Source organism: Pollachius pollachius (genome assembly GCF_949987615.1).
Source record: "Pollachius pollachius genome assembly, chromosome: 17".
Classification (NCBI taxonomy): domain Eukaryota; kingdom Metazoa; phylum Chordata; class Actinopteri; order Gadiformes; family Gadidae; genus Pollachius; species Pollachius pollachius.
Genome location: NC_136950.1, coordinates 12694406 through 12706418, shown reverse-complemented (window position 1 = coordinate 12706418; position 12013 = coordinate 12694406). Strand labels below are relative to the sequence as shown.

The following is a 12013-nucleotide window of genomic DNA, read 5'->3' as shown; positions in this document are numbered from 1 at the left end:
GGGGACATAGTCAGTAGTCGGATATTCTGCGGGTAGAAACCCCGCTGAGCCTCGCTGTGCTGGCCTTGAGACCGCGGTGGGCCTGCCAGACCTCAACAGAGAGAACACAGCCGTCGGGGTTATGAAGGGTCCTGGACTATGAACAGTCCTTTCCTCCGGCAGCGCCGATAAAAGATTAAAATGTCCTCCAGGGAGTTCAGCCCACGAGCGATGGAGCCCCCGGCCCGGACCGCTCTCTGATCCTCAGATTCCGATCCTCCCCCTCTCTGACCCGTGCGTGACTCTTTGTCCCCCCCCCCCTCAGGAACGCCAGCGGCTGGAGACTATCCTGTCCCTGTGTTCGGAGCTGGGGGCCCAAGACCGCGAGAACGAGGGCCCCGGGGCCGGCTCGGCCGCGTCAGACCTCCAGAAGATTAACCAGGAGCTGGAGAAGCTGCGTCTCTACGACGACGACGACGACGACGACGACGACGACCAGGACGGCGACGATGAGGTCACCATCGACGACGACGACGCAACCGCCGCCTCCGTCTTCTCCGACGTCTCGGCCCTCAACGGCGACCGGGGCGGCGGCCCCCTCTCCCCGCAGAACGGTTACTATGACGACGGGCCGCGGGCCCGCCACCGTCTCAGCAGCGGGAACCGCGACGGCAGGGCGGAGTCGCCGGCCGTCAGTCTGCGGAGCTCCGCCCCTTCCCCCTCCCCACGCATGCAAAGGACCAATGAGGTAGGAGAGATAACTGCACATAGTTGTATTCCAACCAATATAGCATTATTATTATTATACAATTACAAAAATAATACCACATTGTATCACATGTGCATAGAGATTTTAGTTGTCCCTTACCTTGTCAATTTACAGTTTACAATTAGCTAGCTATCGTGTCAGAAGTCGTGAAATCCGAACAAATACCTCCTCCCTGAATGCTCCCACACACAGGGAAGCAGAGTGGGGGTGAGATTAAAGTGTAGAGAGAGCTGGGCTCGTCACCTACCTACACTTCATCATCACATCACAGTGTCATCTCCCAGAGTCTCCATCAAGGGCTTAATCACACTTAACGTGGCAGATTTCACACTCTGAGAGAGGTGTGTGTGTGTGTGTGTGTGTGTGTGTGTCCAGGAGCCACTTCTTGTTCCCCCAGTTCCCACACACACAACTTCAGATGCACCAGTGCCCTTACAAAGTGGAGACACCTTCTTATTGGATTAGAGAGTGCTAAAAGTGACCGAAGAAACAACAGCAGCTGTTGTGTGTGTGTGTGTGTGTGTGTGTGTGTGTGTGTGTGTGTGTGTGTGTGTGTGCGCGTATTATACATGCTGAACAAATTACACAAATAGACGCACGCATCCACACCTACCGAGCGGTACCCAACAGTTGACCACCGTTTCCCATGCTCAAAACACATCTGTTCAAAACTAGCCTATTGCTATGTCTCTTACTATTGTTACGATTATTATTCTCTTATATTTTTAGTTTCTTTCTAACGACTCTTGTGTACCTTTAGTTTGTACGGTGTCCTTGAGTGCCGAGAAAGGCGCCTTCCAATGAAATATATTACTATTATTCTCACGAGTCGCGCGCGACTCGTGAGAACTCGTGATTCTCACCCCGCGACGGGGGGGGGTCATTGTGTTGATGATGTCACAACCCCCCAGATGGTGGAGGAGGGGGCACGGCAGAGGCGTGCGCAGGAGGCCAGGCGGACGGAGGAGGAGCGAGTCCAGGTGCTGAACAACATGGAGGAGCTGGAGCAGAAGGTCAAGGAACTCAGCAACCAGATGGAGGAGTCCATCCGAGAGGTGAGGGGGGGGGGGGAGGGGGGGGGGGGCGGCCGGAGATGTGGGGGGGGCTTGGAGTCCTCCCGTGTTTTCATTGGCCGAGAGCGATTGACCTGTAAAGCCCCGGTCGTCCAGTGCGAGGTTTAACGGCTCCGAAAGGGGAGGACAAATAAACAGACCCGGGCGATGGATGAGGGATTGGAATATTTCCATCGTTAAGTTGGAATGTCTTAATGAAATACAGGAGATCTAATGTTTGGATCTTTTATTTGATTCATTTTTGATTTGGTTTTTGAAATCCCAGAATGGAATTTGTTGACGTTCAGATTGAAAATAAAAAAGTTATACGACAAATTGGTAACACAGGTTGTTCATACTGTGTGTGTGTGTGTGTGTGTGTGTGTGTGTGTGTGTGTGTGTGTGTCCGTCCTGCAGGTGGAGGTGGAGCGTGCCCTGGTGGAGGCGGAGCAGGAGGCGGAGCTGGCTGCGCTCCAGAGGGAGAAGGACAGCCTGGAGGACCTCCACAGCAAGATGGACGCCCTGGAGAGCAGGGCCCAGGCGGAGAAGGACAAGGTGGGTGGAGATACCGATGTGGTGCTTCTATGTAGGGGAGGCCCCCACAGATGAGGAAGAGAAGGTAAGAGAGACGTTTGTTGTGACTGGGACACTGCAGACAGGATGTCCCTCAAGCAAGATGAAAGAACAGAAAAGAGTCATTGTCACCAGTATCTTAGGATAACGGGGTTTTTTTTCCATTTTTCGAGATTTTGTTGCAAAAATTCATGAAAACACAGTGAGTTAGACAGCCACGTATGGGAGGGGAGAGGAGGGGAGGACATGCAGCAAAGAACCGTGGGCAGGGATCCATCCCGGGCCGTAAGGACAGAGCCGCACTGGTAGGCACTCTCCACAGGGAGCTGCCCTGGTCAACAAGCGACAAGGCGATGAACAGTTGTCAATCCTGAGTGATGGGGTGGATGGAGGGATTGTATTAGTCTATTGGCATTCAGCCGTTATTGAATTAAGTTTTACTCAAAGCCCCCTCGCAAATGCGTGTGTGCACTTCGACACACACACACACACACACACACACACACACACACACACACACACACACACACACACACACACACACACACACACACACACACACACCACACATGGGTCTCGTTGATGGGTCGTGTGACCGGCGAAAAGTGTTAATCCTTCTTCTGGCCACCTTGGTCCAAATATACAGCTGCTAATACTGTACAGGCTGCAGCAGTTCTCAAGTGGTCCCGCTATGTCCTCCGGTGTGTGGGTGTGTGTGTGTAAGAGAGAGGGGGTATTTCCATTCATGTGTAATATCAGTGAAGTATGAAATGTATATTTGTGTTTGGACGGATAGCCCAGGGGGATTCCAAGAAAAGTGTCTTTATGGGGTGAGTGTGCCAGTGTGTAGTTGAAGTTTGCGCTCTTTTCTGATGTTGAGTCTTGTACAGACTTCCCTCAATGCAGTGAGGCAAGACCCAACCATGTGGGAGATGGGTGTGAGGTCTTCTGTGTTTAGTGGCCGAAAGCGTGACATGCTACTGGGCTGTGTGTGTGTGTGTGTGTGACTGTGAGTGTGTGTGTGTGTATGTGAGTCCATCCATATTAACATCCATAAAACCAAGGCCTCATAATTCCACGTTACAACAATACGTTCCTCCATCTCATTCCTCCTCGTTGTCTAACCCCTGTACCTACTCCTCTCGGCTCCTCCTCATTACCTCATGCTCTACCCCCCCCCCCCCCCCCCCCCTCCCCCCTCCCCTGCAGGACTGTCAGGCCTCCCGGTCGCCGTAGTAACTAACTGTGCCTCCTGTGTACCCCACTAACGCTGCTATCCTCTCTGTCCTGTGTGTGTGTGTGTGTGTGTGTGTGTGTGTGTGTGTGTGTGTGTGTGTGCACGCCTGCCAATGCCTGCATGTGTGAATGTGTGTATATGTGTACGTGTTTGCGGTCGTGTGCGTTTGTGTGCACATATGGCTGCGTGTGCGTGTGCATGTGTGTGTGTGTGTGTGGCAGGCCTGCGAGCTGTTGAGCATAGAGAGGGGCAGGGTAGAGAGGTTGGCTCAGAGTGTGTGTGAACAGCGCACCCTGCTGGACAGCTGCCCTGAGGCCACCAAGGAGCCACTGCAGGAACAGCTGGTCAGGGTCAGTACGCATGCACACGAGCACATGCACATGGACACTCACACACACACACACACACACACACACACACACACATACAAACATACAGATGTAATACAAATCCTAGATTTAAAATACATCATAAAAAAATAGATTACACACAATACACATAATCGTAAGCTTATGATTAGGTGTATGTTCTAATAAGATATATAAACGTTTTCACACACACACAGACACAGACACACATAGACAGACACACGCACGCACAATTATATCAGTGTTTTTATAACTGATAATTATTATTACTATTAATCTGTAATACTGACTCTGCCAACCCCCTGGTCCTGTTCGCGCCACCTTTCTGCTTCGTCCTCATGCTCAAGTCACTTGTATGTTGCCAGTGGCTGATATGTTGTGCAGCCGTCCGAAGCCTCACCTGGTTCTGTATGTTGGTGCTAATGCTTTTGAAATCATTGCCTATTATAAAACACACAGTTTTATTGAATTGCATTGTATCATTGAGCATCTCTTTCTGTAGATGCTTCGTAGTGACATCTGTTGTTGCAGATCTTACACAAACACACGCATGCTGGGCCTTGAGGGATAGATGTTTGGTGTGTGAGCGTGTGTGTAGGCAACATGGTGGTCGCCTGTTGTTCGTTGCATGGCTTGGCATTGCTGGGTTGAAGATCTGCGTGCGTTTATCAAATGACATTTTGTCTTTCTCTGTCATTTCTGTCTGTTGTTGCTGTGTTTTTGTAAAAAGAAATGTTTCCAATTAATTCTGTAAAAGTGAACATTTATGATGCACTTTTTAACTATTATGGAAGAAATGGTAAACTAAGTTATGTAAACCAATTAGGTATGCTAGTTGGATGGGAAATGTACCTTCCAACCATTTCTGTGTGATACACGGATTGTTTGGTGTATTAACTGTGTGTGGTATTAGCTGTGTTTGGTTTGCCATGTGACTTACCAGTTTATCGTTTCTTTCTGCGGTCTTCAATACACTAGCGGCGCTTCTGCTCTCATTTTGCTTTATTTTCTCCCCTGTTTTATATTTTGTATATATGTTTGTGTTGTGTGTGTGTGTGTGTGTGTGTGTGTGTGTGTGTGTGTGTGTGTGTGTGTGTTAGGACTGCGAGGCCCTGGAGGCGGAGTCTAAGCGCTTCGAGGACCTTGAGTTCCAGCAGCTTGAGAGCGAGAGCCGGCAGGACGAGGAGAAGGAGAACCAGACGCAGCACCTCCTCCGCGAGGCCGCCGACTACCAGCGCAGCATGGTCACGCGCAAGGTGTGTGTGTGTGTGTGTGTGTGTGTGTGTGTGTGTGTGTGTGTGTGTGTGTGTGTGTGTGTGTGTGTGTGTGTGTGTGTGTGTGTGTGTGTGTGTGTGAGATTTAGCACCAATATCAGACTTGACATTGGAGAAAAGATGTGTGACTTGATATTAAATTGACAATATTTCCGCAAAATAAATGTCCATCACCTGTATGTTTTGAACACTTCTCATAAATGTCGAGTTTTGCTGCAATTCAAACCCCTAGTTTGTTTGTCAGTGTAAAATAAAGTTTGTTTACATTAAGAGAGCTACGAGAAGCGCAAAGTTGAATGCATTCTGGGTAACGCCAAGGTCAATGCATTCTGGGGAAAGCCAAGGTAAATTTGTTCTGGGTAAACCCAAGGTAAATGCATTCTGCTTAGAGCAAAGGTAAATGACTTCTAGGTAAAATGCCCTACAATGGCAAAGCGTAGTAACAGCTATTTTGGGTAAAATGTAAATATAACTCAAAATGAGCTTTGGTATATATGTTTAATCTTGAGATACAGCATCTTGATTCAAACTTTCTCTGTTTTTGCGAAAAGAATATGTTAAAATCATAGGGACTACAAAATTGGACCAAAAACCAAGAGAGCCTGCAGTATTTGCAGTTCACCCATGCAGATACTGCGGTCTGCCATGGTTTTCTATGTACGTCACCGATAAAATGTCTGTTGATAATAATGAAGACAACGATGAGGATGTTTATACGTAACCCCGCGTTTAACTTAATTGAAGAGGCTAATCCAACTAAATTATACTCTTATACAATTAAAAATCAAGTAGAATGTTAAGACATTTAAAGTTTTACAAAGGTTTGCCTTTGTAAGGGCAGTGAAGTCAAGTTAAATGAATGTTTTTGCTGTTTGATTGCAGGAGCGGTTACTTACCCTTAAGAAGCAGGCAACACAAATTACCCAGCAGGCACAGCGAGAGAAAGAGTGCTTCCTGAAGGAGAAAAGCAACCTGGAACAGATGCTACAGAGGGTGGGTGTTTGTGTGTGGTTTTGTGTGTGTGTGTGTGTGTGTGTGTGTGTGTGTGTGTGTGTGTGTGTTTGTGTGTGTGTGTGTGCGTGCGCGTGTGCGCATGTCCACGCACATCATCCACTTACAGGAGTAAATATATTAACATGCCCACGGTTTCTCAGGAAAGCTTTTGCGAGAATTGAAACTTTTTATTTGAGCCTTTGTGGTTATGTCTGTATGTGTTTCGTTATTTCCCTGTCGTAAACCGAAAAACGCTCCTGTTCATTAGATTGTTTTGAAGTTGTTAAAGGATGGAAAGAAAAACCTTCCAAGTCCTCAGTCAGTCATGTTTCTTGTTACTCTGTCTGCCCTCGTAGGAGAAGGAAAACCTCAGCAGTCTGGAGAGAAAATATGCTGACCTCACTGGTGGGCGGGGCTTCACCTTGAAGGAGGTACGTCTGACCGATTGACAGCCTGTCACACCTGTCGGGACTCTTTACATCCGCCCTAAGCGTTGGACCTGTTGGGTCGTCCGGGCCAAACGCTCACTCTAAACTTCTTCCATTTTCCTTTCCTTTTGCATCCCAGAATAAAGCAAATCTGGCTGACGTGTGTCGATCACCTAGCGACCGTTGTTGTGACAACGCTCTGTTTCCTCTTCCCCCGCCTCTTCCTGCTGACCTGCGGGCCCTCGCAGCCCTTCTTTCCTCTCTTTCTAGAAAGAACGCAGAGGTACACCATCTTTCCTTCCCTCTCCTCCCCCTCACCCCCCTCACCCTCTCACGTCTTGTCTGGGGTTTCCGTTCTCTCATGGCAAAGCGTCTTGCCATGTTTCTTCAGATTTCTTCCTCCCTTTCCCTTCTTAGGTTTGTTTTCCACTTCTTTTATCCCCCTTCGTGATTGAAGGAAATGGTATTGAAATGTATTTCGTCCATTTTTTTACGGGATGGAAAACATGAATGACTCCTAGAACAAATGATATCAGGATATTTCTTTATTTTCTACCTGCTCCTCAGCTTCTACTCACACTCACACACACACAGCTTAACATTGAAATTGCAGCTGCGTCTTTCCTCCTTAGAATCATGTGTCAAGGCCTTGTCTGTTCCACTAATGATCGATATTAACTGTACGATGTTAACTGTTGTCAAATGCTCTATTAAATTACAAAATAAATATCAAACTACTACTTTTTGTGTCATGTCCATCCGCATTTTTGCTTTGAAACTGAAATTCAGCTTTATAAAATGTTTTGTATTGTATTAACAACTAATGACTAAAAAAACATCTTCACCTTGGCTGATCACTCCATACTTCACCAATCACCCTCTTTTTCTCCCCTGTTTTCTGACTTGGTATGTTCCAGGGTTATGTCACTGTCAGTGAAATCAATGACATTTACTCCCAGCGCGGGGGGGACTCTAATCCCGCCCCTGCCCCCACTTACACCAATACCTCCCCCGAATCCGAGCTTAGCTCCTCCCCCGACGACGGAGCCCCGAAATCGTCTGAGGATGAGGTGTGTGTTGTCATATGTCATATTTCCCTTTTCATTAGAAAAATCCATTGCTAGGAATATTCCTCCTCCACACATAGACCACTCTGTGGACTTCCTGTTTCCCCACCTCTCCTTCCTGTCTTTTTCCTTTTTCTGACAGAGTTGCTCTCTTCTTTCCAAAGCTCTGTCCCTTCCCAGCGTCTGCCAAATTCCCCCTCCCCTCCTCCCCACCTTCCTCCCTCTCCTCCTCCTCCTCCTCCTCTTCCTCCTCATCCCAACCTTCCTCCTCCTCCTCCCCCTCCTCTCCCCCCCCACGCCGGCCCCCCTGCCCTCTCTCCAAAACGCCCTCTGTTCACTGGCCGGAGAACATGGTGTCCTACAGAGAGCCCTCCCCCCTCCCCTCCGACTCTCCTCCCCCTCTCCCTGTCAAAAAACACCGCCACCGCCACAGGCAGGTAAACGGTGTGTGCGCGTGTCGTTATTGAATAAATGCCTGGTGTGAAGTACGACTTTTGTCATGGGATGGTTCAATATGTGCATTATGGCATGTATATGTGTATGCATCCATAGTTGTGTTAGTGTGCGTGTGTGTGTGTGTGTGTGTGTATGTGTGGGGGTCTTGGCAAAATGTCTCAGATCAGCAGTCGTATATTAACGTGTGTGTGTTGCGTCGCGTGTGTCTCCAGCACTTCCGACATCTGGAGGAGAGGAGGCGGTACGAGAAGGAGGGCGGGACTCACATGAGTGACACCTTACCCAGGAAGAGGACCACGCCCCCCATGCCCTCCCAGTTCTCCTGTGCCACACTCGGACGCAGCTACCCTAATAAGGTACGACTCTCCGCTCACACACCGAACCACACAAAACACTTATCATATTGAGTTGAATACTTTGTTAAATTGTGTTCTGTAAATAAAAATCCCAAATCATGTTTCAAGGCTCTAGAAACATGATGATTTCAGTTTTTTCTATGTAAATATTTTCAAACTATTGACAATTAGTTCTTTACTTATTGCCGATTTCCATGCAGACCCACCAACCCTTGGCGCAGAGCTCCAGCTGTGGCAGTTTCCTACCCAGAATGCTCTCCGTCTCAAACAAGGAGTCAGAATCACGTCGTCTGCATAAAGGTAGTGTTTTATCTACTGCCGGATGAACCATAAATGACTTGGTGCCATCATGTGATGTGCGTTGGGGGGTGGGTGTGTGTGTCTGTGCCTTTCTGGGTGGATCCAACCATATCTCCCGTGTTTATATACCCATGTATTTTTAGCGGAAAAGATGTTGGAATGTGATTAGTCAAAGGCAGCTCTATTAAATGGCATGGTATGTGGTATACGAGCATGCGTGCGTGTCTGTGTGTGTGTGTGTGTGTGTGCGGTTCATACAAAAGCGCAACACCCCAGGAGGTGCTTGTTGTGTTTCCCACCGTCGTCTCTATTGCGTTTCCTTTCAAACCGCCTGGATCCACGGTGAACTCTCGTGTCTTCGACCACAGAGGGGTTCAAACTCTCTACACTACAACACGCTGTCCCACCAGGCAGACCTCCCGCTCCCAGCGGTACACATCATGCAGCACTCGCCACACAGTCGGATGCTTTGTAACCCTTTTGGATTTAATTCATGAACCACATATCATAGGTTATGGTTCGGGGTAGAGGCAGGAATGGCATGCAATCAGATGTCTCACAGTTTGTCTATGAGACTGGGATCCATTGTGTCCTGTGTGTTTGTGTGTCGGTGTGTGTGTGTGTGTGTTGGGGGGGGATGGAAGTTATTTAGGAAAGGGAGCTTATTTGGCCCCATAGGTCCCTTGTGGTCCCTTGAGCGGGGTCATCAGATGGGTGGGTCCGCTGTCTGGGACAGATGGTATCAGAGCTGTGTGTGTGCCCTTCCTGCAGTCAAGAGACCAGTAGCTCTGTTTAAAGAGTGTTGGATGAGTCATTCAGTTAGTCTGGCGATCGTGTCAACGTGAACCGAGAGCTTTCTTTTCAACCACTTTTTTTTGCACTGAACTAAATCTGGGAGGAATATCTAAGAACGAGTTTTCAACCTCGCCATTGGGAGTGTTTTTGTTTGTGTGTTGATGTTTTTTGTATTGGTGGTCGGAGCACACCTGAATACATTTCACTGTGGCAGGGATTTGTGATGTAAGGTCAGTGGCTAATGAGCTAACCACTCACACTCACACACACTCACACTCACACGCTCGAAGACGTTTGCTAACGACCGCTGCCCGTTTTCTTCTTCTTCTTTTTTTCAGGTCAACCTTCCTCCAGAGCGGCGTCCCAGACCAACGTTTACCTCGACTCGTTTGGTTACCGTGACAACCAGCCCTTCGACACCATGAGCGTGGACAGCTCGGACTCCATAGACACCAGCATCTCGGCCTGCTCCCCCGACAACGTCTCCAGGTCAGTGCTGGCGGGGGACAGTCTGACGTTCACCGGTGTGGTGAACGTTGTTTGTGTGTCTGTGTCTGTGCGTTAACAGCCGCAGAAAGCAACTCGAAAGAACTTACTTGACATGCTTTCTTCGACCACACACTATCCTACTATCCTTTTGGCCTCGGGAAATTTGACACGAATCAGAGAGAGTGGCGGCAAACAGAAACAGACATCAAAGGGGAGAATGCCGGCACTTACATTTACATTTTTTTGGACAGACAACATAGAAGTCTCTTTAGTTTAAATAATGGGAAACATGGACTGTTGAAAGAGAGGGAAGGAGGGGGAGGGAGGGGGGGCAAACAAAGGATGAAGGGGAAGAAGGAGGGTGAAGACGGTTAATGGAAGAAGTGTGTAACTGCAAAGCAGCGGGTTCCCGCCTTGATCCAAATCCTCTGGGAAGTGTGTGTGTGTGTGTTGTGAAGACTTGATTAGCATCCGAGGGACTCGGGTTACAGAACTAGGGAAACCTATAGCTTTGCGTATGTTAGTCTCTCTCTCTCTCTCTCTCTCTCTCTCTCTCTCTCTCTCTCTCTCTCTCTCTCTCTCTCTCTCTCTCTCTCTCTCTCTCTCTCTCTCTCTCTCTCTCTCTCTCTCTCTCTCTCTCTCTCTCTCTCTCTCTCTCTCTCTCTCTCTCTCTCTCTCTCTCTCTCTCTCTCTCTCTCTCTCTCTCTCTCTCTCTCTCTGTGTGTGTGTGCGCGTGCATGCATATTCCGAGCGAGCGTCCATTCAATCATCTAATTCCCCCTTGGTCAGGATGAAGGCAGTGAATCAAGATGCAGAGGTAGAATGTGACCTCCCTCCATTTCCCCCACGCCCCCCTTCCCAGCACTCAAACCATGTGTGGTGCATACTTCCTCGGTTCGGCCCCAATTTACAGTGGTTTAGTCTACTTCCCTCCTTCACCCAGTCCTTTCCTCTATCTGCTACGAATGGTTCAGTCTGCCTCTGCAAAGCTGCAGACGGTCCCATTTGCCAATTTGCGGCGCCATCCCTGTGCATCGTAAAAAGTTTCCCAGGATTAGGTCTAAATTCACAGCTCTGCACACTGAGTGCCGCGCCTGGGATTCAGTTGGGATTTCTAACAGGACGTACGTTTACATGGATCTGTACTGGAAGATATGAATGTCAGAGCACTTGATTTATCCTACCTGACCAGAGATGGGACGGCCTTTGAGCAAGATCAATCAGTGCTGAACTAATTGAGAGACGTCTCTTGGAAAAGTCGTGATTTCTTTTTTGAAGGGGCTTTGAAACCCCAATCCTCGCTTAGACGTAGGCTGAATGGAGTCCGTTATGACCGTGAGGAGGGTTCCCTCTCATCGCCTGAGGTAAGACACCGTTGTCCTGATGCAGAGAAAGGGAAATGTTTTTTAGGCCTTGGCCCTGAAAGAGCTGGATTCCAGAGGGCAGATGGATAACAGATATGCATGTAAATGAGGTATGGGAAGAAGGAGGGAAATTTTGGGAGATTAACTGCACTGGGGTATCTCCTTTCAAATCGCGCCTTGCTGCAGGTAACACAATTCCTGGCCACTTGTCTCTCTGGGTTGAGCGGGAATACTTCAGTCAAACAGTGGATTGGAATATGATCCCTCTCTGGTCTCTTCTGGAATGCTGTCTTTTGTTTTTTAGACCTTGCTTTGATCTGAGCATCATGATTTATATCCAGCATATGTGGATAGAGTAAATTGTTCAGGCTTTGTTTTTACTGGCCTTTTTTTCGGCAACTGTGTTTGGTTTTACAGACAATTGCATTGCATTGATGTTGCAATTTAAATCTTTGAAAACGTCCCCATTTCATGTTGTTTAGATGAAGGGGGACAAACTCCCACACTGGAACA

At 48.3% G+C, this 12013-nt stretch overlaps 1 protein-coding gene across 3 annotated transcripts in view; it reads left to right on the top strand.

Annotated features, from left to right (window-relative positions):
* Positions 1–12013, top strand: part of phldb2b (pleckstrin homology-like domain, family B, member 2b) — a 43625-nt gene that overhangs the window by 24779 nt on the left and 6833 nt on the right. The window contains exons 9-19 of one of the 3 annotated variants that reach the window (XM_079754304.1): positions 305–727; positions 1660–1803; positions 2218–2355; positions 3832–3960; positions 5079–5234; positions 6135–6245; positions 6602–6676; positions 7591–7743; positions 8409–8552; positions 8753–8852; positions 9986–10136. In XM_079754304.1, coding sequence (XP_079610430.1) covers positions 305–727; positions 1660–1803; positions 2218–2355; positions 3832–3960; positions 5079–5234; positions 6135–6245; positions 6602–6676; positions 7591–7743; positions 8409–8552; positions 8753–8852; positions 9986–10136 — 1724 coding nt within the window. The remainder of the gene's footprint in view (positions 1–304; positions 728–1659; positions 1804–2217; positions 2356–3831; positions 3961–5078; positions 5235–6134; positions 6246–6601; positions 6677–7590; positions 7744–8408; positions 8553–8752; positions 8853–9985; positions 10137–12013) is intronic. The other 2 variants (XM_079754305.1, XM_079754306.1) reach the window with 2 other exon arrangements.